This window comes from Aquarana catesbeiana, linkage group LG07 (genome assembly GCF_042186555.1).
Source record: "Aquarana catesbeiana isolate 2022-GZ linkage group LG07, ASM4218655v1, whole genome shotgun sequence".
In the NCBI taxonomy this organism is placed as follows: Eukaryota; Metazoa; Chordata; class Amphibia; order Anura; family Ranidae; genus Aquarana; species Aquarana catesbeiana.
The window spans coordinates 212365143-212382359 of record NC_133330.1 but is presented as its reverse complement, the minus strand read 5'-3'; the positions used below and the strand labels follow the sequence as shown (position 1 = coordinate 212382359).

The 17217-nt window shown below is 40.2% G+C and overlaps 1 protein-coding gene across 5 annotated transcripts in view; it reads right to left on the bottom strand.

The window, feature by feature from the left end:
- COL11A1 (collagen type XI alpha 1 chain) overlaps positions 1-17217 on the bottom strand; it is a 329239-nt gene that overhangs the window by 77035 nt on the left and 234987 nt on the right. For all 5 annotated transcript variants that reach the window (XM_073593016.1, XM_073593013.1, XM_073593015.1 and 2 more), the window contains 5 exons: positions 9848-9901; positions 9494-9601; positions 9165-9254; positions 6708-6761; positions 3480-3587 (listed from right to left, as the gene is read on the bottom strand). In XM_073593016.1, the coding sequence (XP_073449117.1) occupies positions 3480-3587; positions 6708-6761; positions 9165-9254; positions 9494-9601; positions 9848-9901 (414 nt within the window). The remainder of the gene's footprint in view (positions 1-3479; positions 3588-6707; positions 6762-9164; positions 9255-9493; positions 9602-9847; positions 9902-17217) is intronic.

The window sequence follows — 17217 nt, the reverse complement described above, 5'->3', positions numbered from 1 at the left end:
CTCCCTTGCCTTTTCAATCTGTAGACGCTGTATTTTTCTGAAAATGCAATGCAATATGGCTACCTGGAGGTATTCTGTACACACATTATTTCCTGCTTGTGTGATTGGCTCACCAATTTTCCCAGAAGTCTGCACTAGGATACAAGTCAGATTTCAGGCATCCCCTGGAAGGCTCGTAAGCTCTCGTAGTATAGGGCCCAAAGACACAAGCTGCATTTCTCATAGAGAGATACAGGGAGGATTTACTAAAACTGGAGCACTCAGAATCTGGTGCATCTGACTTGTATCCTAGTGCAGACTTCTGGGAAAATTGGTGAGCCAATCACACAAGCAGGAAATAATGTGTGTACAGAATACCTCCAGGTAGCCATATTGCATTGCATTTTCAGAAAAATACAGCGGCTACAGATTGAAAAGGCAAGGGAGCTGTGGCTTATTTAAACCTGACCTTGTCTGAGATGAAATATTGAAGGAATCCTTATGAGCATACTTCTACATCGGGGTCCCCGTTGCTGTGGGCTGCCTATCTGATGAGGTGAGAGAGAACTCGGAGGCTTCATTATCTCTGGATATTTCCACAACTAAGCCTGTTTTGACCCCCCTGAGTAAGGGCAGTCGCAGGCTTTTCGGTAAGCCTTCATTTCTATCATTTGGTGGTGGGCTACACGAAAGGTGGATCAAGTATTCCCGAACCCTGTAACACAGCTTTTTTTGGATTTCCTCTGGAATTAACACATTGTTATATGGGACACATTTTTTTGAACTTTTTATTTTATTTTTTATTTTTTATTTTTCACTATTTGTGTTATATATTCACTTTTTCACATATACTAATCTGGGCATGAACCCATGTTTATAAGGAATATCATTCATAAGAATTTCACTATGCACTATATATTGATATAAGCCTCAGATGATTATTTATGTGTGTTTATACTGTTTATTTGGCATTATATCTTAGCAATAGCTTATTTGGCACTAGTCACATTTTTTTGTCCAGCGCTACACTGATTGTTGTGTATTTGATCTTTGCCTTATATCGAGGTTTTAGTGTTTAGCAGCAGGATTTTCACAAATTTGGTCACTCACGATTCATTTTGCTTTATGTTTTCACACCTATGCACGTAGCGCGGTTCTTTATTTATTTTTAATAGCAAGGTACAGGACTCACTCTGTCCTAGAATTAGTGAGCAAACCACTGTAGAGTTTGGCCATAGATGTTTACAAGGGACCCGCTGAGTGAGTGAGCTGCTGCTCAAGATAGAGCTACAAGGGGAAGGCCATAGGTACATGACAATAGAGTCTGAAAGTACTGGACTTCAAAAAGGGCCCACACAACCTGTGTTTAAATCAAAAAGCAGACTCAATATCCATAGTTTTGAAAACTGGACAGTTGGCTACATTATTCACACACATCTTTTAGAGAGTCTATCAAGGTGCTACCTGATCAGTGTACAATTCTGCTAAGAATCATAAACTTCATAGATGCATATCATGCCTCTATATAGGGATATACCACTGACTGACTGAGTCACCACTGACTGACTGATAAGCACTCCAAATAAACTCACAAGTAACACCTCTAATAGGCATTTGGGGCTATCTTGTACTTTGTGGAACCCATATAATAGCATAAGCTGTACAGGTAATATATCTTACTCTGGCAACATAACAAACAATTGTATTGCCACACTCATAAAACAATGTTTGATTTTCCTGTACTGTTCTAACATTTTGCATTTTAACAAACGGCAATGTTTCTTACCAGTATATACAGTATATTATTGTTTTCATGGAATATTTATGCTTTGTTCAGATCGCACTGCGCATAATTTATTTTATTGTAACTACTATTTGTGCTCCCATGTTGCTATTTGGCTCTGTACTGAGTAAATCTGTCGTCCTTGCCCACTGTTGTCATATCTCAGTGCCAATATACAGCATGAGCATCTCAGCTATCACAGACACTTAATTTAAACCATTAATATATGCAACAAGTTTCCCCCATCCTATATCTTCACTCAAAGGCAGTGGGTATGGCACATGAGCTCTCGGGAGGTACAAGCACTATAATAAATTCTGTGTCACCTTCTGGCACTCTTTTTGAATAACAATCCTGTGGATTTTCTGCCTACAGGGTTTTTAAGATCTTCCAAACTTATTTGGATTCTATAGCCGAATAAGTGAAAAAATCCAGAAGCTAAAAACACAATAAACAAGGTCACCAGGAGCTGGAACTAGCATGAAGGACAACTGTATGTGGAAGAAATTGGCTTTTCAGTTTATGGACATGCAGTACAACTCTTAATCATCTGAGAATATTACTTTAGCTTTTGCACAGGTTTACAATGTACAAATGTTGTCTTAGAATAAAATATGTGTCTAGCTGAAATTTTAACTCTTCATCTCAAACATGCTCAGCATATGCCAGAAAGAGTATGTATCAGCTTCAAGCCCATCAATGTTTATGGGTGACACAAAAGGGCTTGTTTAAGAACTGAAATAATTTCAGTTGAAAAATAACAAATGATCCCTTGCATTACTTTATTGGTTTGCAAAGGGGTTAAATTTTTTGTAAGGTTCTATTGGTGGTGGTGGTGGGGTCTGCACTGGGGAGATTTCCTCTCACTTCAGGCTGCCGTCACAGGGACAGCAAGTGATGTAGAATTCAGATTCAATGGAGAAATAAAATCTAAAAAAAGAAACAATTTTTGTTGAAACATGGGGAAGGATTAAAAACATCCAGTATTTTGTCAATAAGGGAAAATAACAGATTCATCTAATGTTAAACTTACAACGCCTCCTGACTCGACAGGAGGCTTCATTTTTGAAGCAAAGCGATGCTAATACTTCATGTTTTGATAATGTAAACAGCACTGTGCGCTGTCCATTGTACCATTTGCATAGGCATTTGAGGGGCATTTTTATTGCCCCTCAAATGCCTGCTTTTAATGCCAGTGGGAACTTAGCCTAATTTTGCAACTTCCCTAGCTGCTGTTAAGTGGAGGTGGGAGGAGGGTCCTTTGCCCTTTAGCTCCAATCAGAATTACTTACAACTTATCCAGAACCTTCATTACTTTGTTCGAGCAAATGGGACAGTAAAAAAGTAACAGTAAATAGCAGAGAGCCTTGTGACCTGTTGATGCATTGAGAAAGTCCATAATAGCGATGGGCCAATATTAATGTATGGTGGAAGGGAAGTCCTGGAGCTTTACCCAATTATAGTGGCCCATCATTTCTGCAGAATGGGAAGGAAAGGGGGGAGGTGCTGTAAGCCGTTGGAGGTATGTGCAGTCAAACCAAATAACCTGCCATTCATACCTGGCCAGCGTAATTACCCGTAGACATTATAAGAGTTTGGGATATCATATACAGAACTAAAATAAATATCACATTTTAAACACAATTCTGTTTCAACAAATGTGTTGGGTGCAGTTTAGTATTACTTGCTGACTTTTTGAGTAAAATGAAATACTCACAGGAGCTCCTTTCTCTCCTGCTGGTCCCGGTGGGCCCTGAGGACCAGGTCTTCCTGGTAGACCAATTGGTCCAGCAGCGCCTGCAGCTCCTCTTTCTCCAGCAGAACCCTAGAGGATAAAATTAAGACCGTCAGTTATTCAAATATTTCATAAGTGTACACTGTCAGCTGATTTTTTTGCATTGTCATTTGTGCAACTATTTGCAAGGCTAATTAGTATCGTAGCCTCCCTGACGGTAATCCCAAGTGTGGCTCGGGGTTAAATTTCAGTCCCATTAGCAGTAACCCCCGAGCCACACTCGGGATTACATTGCAGGATCCTGGTGCAGCATTACTTACCTTGTCCCCAGGATCCTGCAATGTCCCCCACAGTGTCCGTGGGCTCTGTCTCCTCCGAAGCCTCTCCGTTCCCTGCGAGCGGTGCGACGCATGGGGGCGGAGCCTGGCGGCAAATTCAAAAAAATGTAAAAACCATAACACATACAGTACTGTAATCTTACAGATTACAGTACCGTATGAAATTATTTCACATCCCTTTTGTCCCCAGTGCTTTGGCCCATGCCCTGCATGCAGTTTTATGTTATATATACTGTTCTTTCTGCCTGGAAACTGGAGATTGTCCATAGCAACCAAAAAGTGTCCCTTTATGTCAAAAGTGGCTTTAGATCAGCTAGAAAACAGCGATAGTAAATTAGAACACTTGCAGAATTGAGCGATAGTGAATCGTGGGGGAAATTTATTTTATTATTATTATATTATTTTTTTTTTAATTATTTATATTTATTTATTATATTATAATTTATGTTTTTGTGTTTCAAACTTCATCATACCTGGGATATCTACTAGACTCTTGTTTGGACAGATTTAAGTGTGTTATTGTTAAGAATTACAGGCCTACAATATAAAATGCCAAATTTCCATGCAAAATAATTGTACCGCTTTCAGCACCTAAAATCCGAAATAATCATACCGCCAGGGAGGTTAAAGTATAACCAAAGGCAAAACTTTTTTAGTAGAGGAATAGGATAGAGTGGGTAAGGATCAGATTGTTATTGCTGTCTGTGCCTTTCTTAAAGAGACTCTCCCTCTTTGTTTGTCTTGTTTACTGTTATCACCAAGAGAGAAAATGAAAGAAAATCCTTTGGGTTGGCACCAGAATGGAATAGAGGGGACATCTTCCAATGGGGACACTAGTTCCAGTTGGTGTTAACCAGGGATTTCTTCATTAAGGAGGGATTTTCTAAAATTTCCTGTTTTGGCTACAGGGAAGGAAGTGAAGGGGAATATCCCTAATAGGACACAGTTGGCAGAAAAAACATAACCCTCCCGTACTTTATTCCCGTAAAGATTTTGAATAAAAGTTACTTTAAATGCATATATATATATAGATATCTATATATATATATATATAGCTATCTATATATATATATATATAGATAGCTATATATATATATATATAGCTATCTATATATATATATATATATATATATATATATATTTTATGTTATACTTCCCTGCTCTGTGGGATGGTATTGTTGCACAGAGCGGGCTCAAACCTTCTCTTCTGGGGTCCTCTGCCTTTGCTCTCTGCTCCTCCTCTTCTCAGTGTGCCCCCATAGGAAGCCACTTCCTATGGTGGCACACCTGCAGGCTCACTCCCAAGCCTGACTGTGTGTGTCTATTGACAAACACAGTGCAGCTCAGCCCTTCCCCTGCTTCCTCCTCACAGCATTTAATTTGCAGGAGCCAATGGCTCCTGTTTCTGTCTTTGAGCCTGTGAGAGGGGAGAGAGAGAACCAACACTGTTACAGACGGGAAGGTAAGTATTTGGGAGATTAATGTAACAAATAGTGGAAGGTGTTTTACTTTAATGCAGGTAAAGCATGAAGGTAAAATCCTTCTGACTTTGGAAAAACTTTGATTCTACTTTAAGGAAATCCTGTGCTGGGGGGAAGTAAAGGGACCACCACTGTTGTACTTTTTTTTAAAATACTGCTTGTCTGGCTTTCTCTGGCTTCAATATTTTATGATTCACTGACTTGGACCAGGCATGCAGCAAGCAAAGTGAAGTCAGGGTCATCCTAATTTGCATGTTTCTTGCTGTTAAGTGAGTCAGAATGTATTGAAACCATTAGATCAGCATGACAGTCAGGGATCTAGCTTTTCTCAGGATCATTCAGCAATGGCAGTCTACCTATTCACTTAGTACAGCCTTTGTTTAAATATGTTAAGTAGCTATTGTTTTTTGTCAGTTTAGCAGACTATATTGTTAACCTTCAGTCACAGGACACTTCTTTATCCTGGAATATCTACTATGACTGAAAATCCTTTGGGCCTTGATTTATTGCCCAGACAATGTCTTGCTTCATCCTTTAGACTATTTTGTTGTAGCTTACATATAATGTATTATTGGCTTTACAGGGTGTATTAGTAAGTTTGTCTATGTATATTTGGAAGACTCGTTTTTCTATTTTTTTTTAAATATGTAATTATTTTCTTAACTTTTACCACCATTTTCAGAATAGTCCTTTTATCTCTAATAATTATAGCTCAACAAAAACTCCTAAACAAAAAAATTCTTTCATGTCCTTTTTTTACTTTCATTTAGCTGTATGAAATACGCTAACTTTGGTTTATCTAGCTAATTTCTTTCATAGATGAAGCTGAACATTTTAACAAGTTTAACATTTGGCCAAATTTAAATATGAAGCTCTTTGATTAGCCACCTGACCACATAACAATTATCTGAATCTAGAGATACAAAGCAGACTGAAATCTCTCCATAACTTTCATGTGGTGCATATGCTTTACGTTTAAAAAAATAACAAATACAGCTGTGTTTCATTGACTGGTTAATGGTAAAACCTCTGTATCAAAATGTACCATAAATTATCCAGGATTCTACCATGTATATAATAAAAATAACCATAAGATGTCATATAGCTATGCCTGCTAATGAAGCCAGCGATCTAGTGAAGTAAGGTGATGACATTCAGCAGCTTCAGAACATGTGGCGTGGCCACAGACCATCTTCTCTTATCTTCCACAACATCCTAAGATCAAATTGGTACATGCTGATACAGGTATGGTTGGAATGGTTTGTCATCACAGTTTTTTTGTTGCCATGTACTAAAATAGAAGCTATGCCATCTATTAAATATGTGTGAATTTTTGTAAGTTAAAATCAATTACCATATGCTTCACTGATCACAAAGAAAGTAGTACTTACAATTGGTCCAGGTGGACCCTGTGGACCTTCTCCACCTTTCAATCCTCCAGGACCCTGTAACAAAAAAGGGAAATGGGAGTTATCTAAAATCAACTAGATATGCAAAAAAATATTTCTATCTAAAAGTGAAGTGATGTGATATAAACAATAAACTCTAGCATGTCTAGATAGGGAATATGTGAATGTTTAAAAGTGTAACTATAATGGGTATAGGCCAATTCTATTTTAGCTGTTTTTTATTTATTACAGATTTTTATATATCACCAACAAACTACACAGTGCTTTAACATACTTTACATTACCATCAGTCCCTGCCCTCAAGAAGCTTGCAATCTAAGGTTCCTTTCTCACATGCATAAACATACAATGATTAACTTAGAAAGGAGCCAGTTAACCTACCAGCATGTCTTTGATTGTGGGAGGAAACTCACACAAGCATAGGGAGAATACATGACCCAGGAACCCCCTAACAACTAAGCAACTGCACTGCATATTGTTTAATTTTGAACATTTTAAATTGTTGTTTAATATTCATTTTATACAATATCCAAACAGTTAATATTTGACAAAAGGTGTTCATAACACTATAGCACTATGGGTTAGCTAAGGAAATAGTAAGGCAGAGGAAGATTGCTTTGAGGCTCCCTTTGACTAGTTAAAACCTCTATCTGATATGAAAAGAGTCACAGCTGTAATGAGAAAACAGACTTCTTTCAGCACAGCTGAGATTGGTAATGCTTCACATGTGAATAGCAGAATACAGCACCACCTGCTGGCTGCACAGAAGACTACATAATAATTGTATGCAGTATTTTATATTTACCTGACTAAAACAGAAATTTCATTTTGCAAAACCCCTGCCAGTGTACAAAAAGAAGAATATATGTATTTGCCACTATATATTTAACTGTACAGTGTTTTCCTTTTGGTAAAATGTTGTTCTCTGAATGCACCTGGAAACTGTTAAAAGATAATAAATAATGTTGCTGCATTTCTACAGTAGTAATTTCCTTTACAATGACCAGGAGTAGATTTGTGGAAAGTCACAGCAAGGCACGAGGATGCAGATTCTTCCTTGTTTCATTATTTTATTTTAAATATTCAAGTAAAAAAGTCAGTTAATGAACATATTAATAGTGGCATGTTCAGTTATTTATGTTATTTTCATTATTTGATGTGTATAAAATTATATGGCCACAAAATATGTAGTCATATACACAATAACATTAAATTAATGGGCATATAGATAAAATCTGTTCCTTGCTGTGTCTACAGAATGTCTACAATGATGACTTTAAATCATATAAGTAACTAAATAGTCATTAATATTTTTAAAAAACACTTATTTGATTTTTTATCTGCTCTCATTCCCATCCTCAAGTCTGCTAACACACAAATCATTGTAGCTCATACTTCCAATTAACAGAAGTAGCACATGCATAGTTAAATGCTCCCTCTACTTTTTTTCATAAGAATAGGAAAATGTCATCCCTAGTAGCCTACTTGTCTTGCACAGTAGTCTATCAACAAGCTGAAAAATCAGGGTGTGTCTTAACAAGCATTTGCAACATTTATGCCTCCAAGTGTAGCCCTATCCTTCCCAGTCATTGGGCCATTAAAATTCAATCTGCCAACCATGAGTTGACAGCACAATAAATGTTATATACGCATATCCAAATATATACATAATATTTTTCATTTTATTGAACATAATCTGCAGCACCTGTTGATCGATAGCATGTGAAACATGTTTTTCATTTTGTATTTGGGATCTCATACATCATCAGTGGCAGATAACTTAACATTCTAGTTCTGTGTTTATTTAGCAGGGTTTTTTTTGGTTGCTAGAATTTTTTGGTAAATTAAATTTCTCCTTAATAAACAAAAAAATAATACTGATGACGTCACACAAAATAATGCATAGGAATGTCATTACCTATAATTAATAAAGCACACATATAAGGGTCACATATCAGGCACTGCTTAGTAAACCATGTTACGTAATTCCGAATGTTGCAAGTGAAACTATGGGATGCAACTTCAACTATCCTAGTCTAAAACTATTGGATCTCAAGCTCCAGTTGTAGCCCAAATGACTTAAGCTGAGCCCCCAATGCCTACACAACAGATTCTTCATTGCTAGAATACATAAACAATTTTCCAAACTGTGCTAAGGTCAGAAGTAGGCAACTGAAACTACTGCATGATAACAAAGACTAATAGCATAGCACAAACAGCTGTCTGTAATAAATAAGGTCATTGCTGTATGCACAATATCAACATGCTCACTGAGTCAAAGTACTCTCTTAAATAAGGGTCCAGCATTATAAAGGTATTATACTTGAAAATCTTCTAAACTGTAAAGTCGCTACAAACAAAGATGTAGCTGAATTTGACCTTTCTATGATCCATCTTCCATTTTATACCCCTTTTCTATGTTATGGTGCACTTTATTACCTGGGCTCCAGGAAGACCTCTCTCTCCAGGGAATCCACGAAGACCTGGTGGACCATCTTTACCCGTGACACCTTGAGGACCAGGATCTCCCTGTTAATCAAGGAATATTTTGAATAACATTGATACATCTTAGTTTTGTCAGCTATGCAACCTACAGCCACATTATCTATCAAAGCATTCTGGTTTTATAAAAAATATTATGTACAAAATTATATCACCCAACACAGAATACATTATTGTAAAATAAATTTTACTAACCATTATACACAATTAATACATAATGGGGCAGAAAATTCCATAGCTTTGTTTCACAAGAAGCACAAACCAACCTTTGCACCCTCTTTTCCAGCTGGTCCAGGTAAGCCTTGTTCTCCAGGTGGGCCAGGAGGTCCAGGATGACCTCTCTCACCAATAGGACCAGTTTCTCCAGTTGGACCCTGCAAACAAATGTAACAAATGCATTAGTCTGATTTGTTGTATCATGATAAATATTATCAATTATCACTTTGGAATCAAGTGATAATGGATAGAAGCTGACATTAAATGTTAGTAAAAAGCAAGTTCAAAATGTGTTAGAAATTTGGTAATTTATTGAAATGAAAAGTATTCAAGAAATGTTTTAATGTAAAAAGGAACATGAAAGCAAAGAGAGGCAATAAGATAAGGAAATGATTGATACCCACCTGTGGACCTACAACACCTCCAGGACCTGGGGGACCAGTTTTTCCTTGGAAACCCTGAAGAAGTCAAGATTATAAATTACAGTTCATAACTATTTCTTGAGTTTACTAGGATATACTTTGGACCAAACATATTCTAAATAGCCCTAGGTATAAAGACCTGCTACTCCAAGGTGAAAGGAAGGAACAACATCCCAGGAGAAAGCCTAACGAGAACCACACCTATGATGGATATGGACTCTGTAGATTTACTAAAGTTTTGGTTTCCTGTACAAATCATCTCAACCTACTCAGTATTTAGAACTTAAAGCAGAACTAAACCCTTCAATTTAACAGGTTCAAAAAAGAGTTACTTTGTATGTAATGTAACTGTCGCATTGGCTGTGCTGTCATCCAAACTGGTAAGCCATCAAAAGGCTGGTGCCATAACTGATCACATGTGCAGCATCATAGGAGTTGGCTGATAGGTTTAGTTCCACTTTGACTTACTGTACAGAAAAATTGACTCAAAGACCTTCTAATGCATTAGTGATATCATACTGCTTCTACTTACCAAATCTCCGACAGTTAAAGTGCGTGCTAGCAAGCTGAAGCACATCTAGCTGGTGCCAAGCTGCATGTTCTCTGTCAGCTTGGCATAAAATGCAGCTTGGTATAAGAAGAGGTTAAAACAATAAATAGCAATTCATTTGCCTAAAAATAATAGATTTTGACAGCATGGGGTAAATGCTATCAAACACATGATAAGGAGAGCATAGCTATTTGTTGTTAGAGAGCAATCAAATCCATTCTGTTAATAGAGTGCAGCATAATGAGAAACACAGTGCACTATCATTTCTCATTCTACTGGCAATTGTAATGGACACACAATTCACTATCTCATGTTAGGAAATAAGAAGGCAAAAAGGAAAAATAATTGGTTAGAAAAAAAAAGTAAAATCTAATGGCTAATCAGTAAAATTTTCCAAATAACAGCCTACAGTGTTCCTGTGCCCTGAATCCTTAAATGTCAAGGCCACTAAACTAACAATTCACCTAACTGTAAGTTATAAATGTTACTCATCCATGGGGGTTGATTTACTCAAACTGGAGGATGCAAAATCTGGTGCAGCTGTGCATGGTAGCCAATCAGCTTCGAATGTCTGCTTGTTCAATTAAGTTCTGGCTATAAAACCTAGAAGCTGCTTGGTTTCTATGCAGAACTGCGACAGATTTTGCACTCCAGTTTTAGTAAATTAACCCCAAGGTCTCAGAATAATTATGTTTCTAGAAAATTCATTGTTATGTTATCAGGATTTCTGGTTTTACCCAGAAAATGGCTTTCTCTGCTATTTATATCATGTTTGGGGATCTAAATTTTGTTTAGCTATATTTTAGCTGAAGTCCTAGAGCTTAATTTACAAACCTACGTTTTTGTTTTTCACCCCAAACTGAGAATTAGTTTATGGAGATTAAAGGCAATAGGCTCACTGTAACTGAGGTAAGCATAAACTTGTAGGCTTCTAATTGGTAGGCCATGAAGCCAACGAGAGTTCTGAATCTATGGCAGGTGGCATACTGTCTTCAGTAGCATGTAGTCAAAAGGGGTGTAGCCTTTGTCAAGGTGCAGCATCTTTACATTGATGACTTAACACAACCCTGAGATTGATTACGGGCGGCCAAGTGGTGTAGTGGGTAGCACTCTCACCTAGCAGTAAAAAGGGTCACTGGTTTGAATCCCAAAAACGACACTACCTGCCTGGAGTTTGCATGTTCTCCCTGTGCCTGCGTGAGTTTCATTCAGGTACTCCGGTTTCCTCCCACACTCCAAAGACATTGTCTTCTGTCCAAAATTGGCCCTAGTATATGAATGTGAGTTGGGGACCTTGGATTGTGGGCTCCTTGAGGGTAGGGACCGATGTATGTGTGGAGTGCTGCGTAAATTGACGGCACTATATAGGTACCTTAAATAAATAGGGATAATTGTAGACATGCACCCACACTCACTCAGGTTGAACTGGATGGACTGGTGTCTTTATTCAACCTTACTAACTATGTAACTATTGATCAAGATATAGGCATTCTATAGTAACTGCAAAATGTATAGAGGTATTGCCATACTAGTTAGCAATACGATTTATATCCAGTGGTAAGAAGATAATTATATGAACATATTTACAAGAATGTAGAAGTTGCTACATCCACTAAATGTTTGTATGCTACATATAACTAATGGTGAACAAGGAACATGTAACATAACTGAAAGCCTACCAATCTGAATTATGTTATCTAGGGATGCTATATTATTTGTAATGTCTGTTTATTGAAGTATTGAGCAATGTAATCTCGCTTGGCTAGCTATTATTTCTTAACATATTTGGTCCTCTGTGCATATATAATACTGTAATTATATCCCCATTCAGTTGATGGACAAGATATAATCACTGGGGAGAAAATTGCTGGTTTAACCTCACTGAGAGGCTTGTTATAGAGTTGGAAGAATATTTATTGGATATGAAAGACACCCTGGATTTCAGCAAGCTGTTAAATTAAAACTACATCTCCAGCAGTGCAGCAAATATGTGGTAACAGCTACTGAAATGTATTATCAGGTTTGTGGAGATGTAATGATTATGATTAAAATTATATGGATAACTGAAAAAAGCAAACACCAGAAGTAAGCTAATAAAATAAAAAAGTAACACTTTTTTGGGATGAAACAGTGATGTTATCCTTTGTTAAAATATGTATTTTTCACTAAGCACCAGGGTCCAATTAACAGCTAACTTTATATTTCTAGCACTGGTAAAATTGCCAAATGCATGTGTGATCCATTGAAGAGAATTATATATTCATTTTTTTGTCCCATAGACCCAACAGTAGGGATGAGCTTCGAGTTCGACTTGAACATCGGCTGTTCGCAGGTTCGCCGAACAGCGAACAATTTGGGGTGTTCGCAGCAAATTCGAAAGCCGCGGAACACCCTTTAAAAGTCTATGGGAGAAATCAAAAGTGCTAATTTTAAAGGCTTATATGCATGGTATTATCATAAAAAGTGTTTGGGGACCTGGGTCCTGCCCCAGGGGACATGGATCAATGCAAAAAAATGTTTTAAAAACGACCGTTTTAACTCTTAGGACTTCCGGTTCTGGCGCCACATGAAGAGGAGGTGAGCAGCTCCAGCTCCCGCACAGCTCCTCACATAACCGGCATTTAAGCCAGCCACAGCACCGGGGGAAACCCCTACTGTCTCTGCTCCATCTCAGGCAGACATGGACCGCTTCATGGAGCGATCCTACGCTCAGGCGCTGTCCTCGCCCCCCTCCACAGCTCCGCCGGCGGGAGACATAGCGGCTGACACAGCCAAGATGGCGGCCGCTCCGGACACAGCAGAGCGGCCTCAGCAGCAGCCACAACCTCCCCCTGCCCCTGCAATGGCAGAAGCTGACCCCGCATCCCCTGCCAACATTGCCCAGGCTGTAGTACAACTACTGGGGCCATCACTAACAGCCACTGTGGACGCAGCGGTACACAGAGGGCTGGAACAGCTACACATAGAGCTCCAGGCTCAGGCCCAGCGCATTACGCAGGTAGAGGAAAGGATTTCTATAATTGAAGATGACTACACAGCCTCATCTGCAGCACTTGCACGTATCAATGCTTCATATAGAGACATATGGGACAAGCTGGACGATTTGGAAAATCGTTCAAGGAGGAACAACCTACGCATCATTGGCTTACCAGAGTCGATCCCAGCCTCCCACCTCACAAACATATGTGCGAAAACCATCCCAGAGCAACTTGGCCTCCGCATACCATGCACTGTTGAACGAGCACACCGTATGGGTCAATATTCTGACACGCGCGCTAAACCTCGGCATGTGATAGTAAAATACTTAAACTACGCCGACAAAAACGCCATAATGCAAAAATTTCACCGCACGCGCTCACTGGTGGTAGATGGTGCGAAACTGCTGCTTTTCGCGGACTATTCCATAGAGGTAATGAAACAACGCAAGGCATTCTCCTCGGTATGTTCCACTCTGCACCGCACCCAAACCCGATTCTCCCTAGCCTATCCAGCTGTCCTCCGCGTTCAAACACCTGAAGGGGAGCAACTCACCTTTCACACACCTGAAGAGGCGGAAACCTACCTAACCAACAGAAGCTCCGAAATGGAACACAGCGCCGCGACAGAGGGATCTCCATCGTCATCTTCACAGCATACATATGGACCCCCCAAACACCCCCGAAGCCCGACCAAACCTCCATACAAGCGCAGCCGCTCCACCAACCAGGAAGACCGCTCTGAGAATCGTTGAAGGAATCGTCGAAGGACTCCACATCACCACCTTTTTCACATCGCCATCTTCTAACGGGTAGTATCAACCCATCTCATACCCTTTTTTTTTCTCTTAAAATGTTTTATTATTACGAGGAGGATGCTATTGATGATGACCGTATAAACTGCCGTACATGCTCCTTGTGGAGCACTACCCCTCCCAACCTGTAGCTGAAAAGTACGCAGCTAAAAGTTATGCAGCCATACTGTTATGGTCATGGAACTCAATAACAGAGATAGTCCCCCAATACCTGGGAAACTTTCCTTTTCAGGGACACATGCAATGTTGTAATCTCTTGTATTTTCTATTTGCTGGTCTGTTTATGCCTAATTTTAAGAGGGGGGCCCTCCCCTGAGCTTGGCATACCTCACCATCGATTGCTTCAACCTGCACTACCTCCTCAGGGGATCCCCCCCTGGACTACTTTCCCTTCCTATCCTGTACCCCCCCCCTATCCATCTTTCCTCTCCCCTAAAATCCCTATCCCCACCCCCCGTTGCTACCACCCTGCCCCTAAGTGAGGAGCTTGCAATCGATGGGAGCTCTGCTAACTAGATAGGTGAGACCTCATGTGGAAAAAAGTGAAGTCCACAACGCACGTTATGTATTTCCTTATACGATATACTGCCTTATTAATGTTTATAATTTGTTGTTGCTTAGAGAAGTTTAAGTTCATGTTTGCCAGCTTAGTTCATATGTCTTCAGGGGATCTGAGGCGCTTTGATGGCTCTCAAAAAGTAGATAGCACATCTACAAAGGGGTCCTTATACAAACCCCTCAACCAAAACGCTTTTAAATATCAACTATGTCACAGTCTGCACTTGGGAGTCACCTAAAGTTTGTCTCGTGGAATGTTAAGGGGCTCCGCTCCCCAAACAAACGTATGTCTATCCTCAGACACTTGCGTCGTCTCAGGGCAGATGTGGCTCTACTTCAGGAGATGCATCTGGCTGCAGACGACCTACAGCGTCTTCGTAAATTGTGGGTGGGCTCTGTTTATGGCTCGCCAGCAGTAGGCCGTAAAGCGGGTGTTGCAATCCTTCTGCACAAGAATCTACAGCACACTGTCAGAGACGTCAAGACTGACTCGGAAGGACGGAAACTGACTCTACATCTGACTATAGATGACAAACCTGTAGCACTTACCAACATCTATGCTCCCAATTCTCCTGACACCTTCTTCTTTCAGGACCTAGTGCAATGGGTGCTAACCACACCAGAGACGCTACACCTATTGGGTGGGGATTTTAATTCAGTCATGTCCTCCCTAGCTGATCGCACAGGTTCCTCTACACATAGATCACACACCCATACCCCCTCATCATCTGCATCTACCCTACTGTCACAAGCCGTTGCCTCCATGCACTTTGTGGATGTCTGGTGCTTAATGCACCCAACGGATCGGGAATACACCTTTTTTTCGCCCCCGCACAATACGTTTTCACGTATAGACTATTTCTTTGCCTCCCCCGCCCTAAGCTCCATAATAAACGCACCAGACATACAAGACGCTGTGATCTCAGACCATAGCCCAATAGTGGTTCATCTAACCCAAACAGCTCGCTCCTCTCCCTCTCCTACCTGGCGCTTCCCCTCCTATTTAGTCGGCAATGAGGACTTTCAACATACACTATATTGTGCCTGGGAGGAATACATCTCCACTAATGGAGCTCACATTACAGACCCTAACCTATTCTGGGAAGCAGGCAAGGCCTTTCTACGGGGTAAAATAATCTCATACACAACACAGTTTAAAAAAAGAGCCAAGCAACAATATACTGAGTCAAGCGAAACCCTACGCTTGGCACATGAACAGCTCACATTAAACCGCACCACAGAGAACATACAAAAATGGAGACAGGCCAAAGACACCTTTGACCTCTGGGCAGAACAACATAAAGCGGACAAAACGTCATATTCTCAGCTACATTTTCATAGATTCGGAAACAAGGCTGGTAGGCTCCTGGCCAAGATGTCCTCAGGCCCCAGACGTCCTACCCGTATTATGGCTCTTAGAACTAAGACAAGCTCTCTGGTCACCTCCCCAGCCGACATTAGCAACCTACTCGTGGAATATTACACTAATTTATACAAAGCCGACCCAATTGACTTACCTACCACTGACTTACTGCTCAATAAAGTACGTCTACCCAAACTCCGTCACACACAATTAGAGATGATTAATTCCCCCATTACCGTTGATGATACTCGATCTACGATCAAAGACATGGCCTCGGCCAAAGCCCCGGGACCCGACGGATACACCGCCGAATTCTATAAAATGACCAGGGAATTCATCCCGAACACCTTAAAACATGTATACGCAGCTATGTGGGACGGAGGGCCCTATCTTCCCACGGGGACACAGGCCCACATTAAACTAATCTCTAAGAAAGGGAAAGATCCCCTATTACCGGGCTCGTACCGACCGATATCATTAAACAATGTCGATGTCAAAATCCTATCCAAAATAATTGCGACGCGACTGGCTCCCCTACTACCATCATTATTACACCCAGCCCAATCTGGCTTCGTCTCGGGCAGATCGGCCACCCTAAACATTCGCAAAGTGTTAATGGCTCTGGAATACGCCAAAACTCACCCCAACCAAGACATTGCCATCATGTCATTAGACGCCGAAAAGGCCTTTGACAACATCAGTTTCTCTTGGCTCTTCAGAGTGATGACACAATTCGGATTCTCAGGACCGATTATGCGATTTCTTTCACAAATGTACGCATCCCCTACCGCACGTCTTGTAACCCCTGACTTTATCTCAGACACGATCCCATTAACAAAAGGAACGAGACAGGGCTGCCCCCTGTCTCCACTCCTGTTCAATCTAGCAATCGAACCCCTATCCAGAATACTAAATTCAACTGATGGAATCAGTGGCATCACTCTGGAGAACCACACTCTTCGTTCGGCGCTATTTGCAGACGACATACTATTGTTCTCCACCGATCCCACAACAGACTTTGACAGACTCAAACAACTTTTTTCAGACTTCGGGATTTAGAATCAATTTTGATAAAAGCGAAATCCTACCAT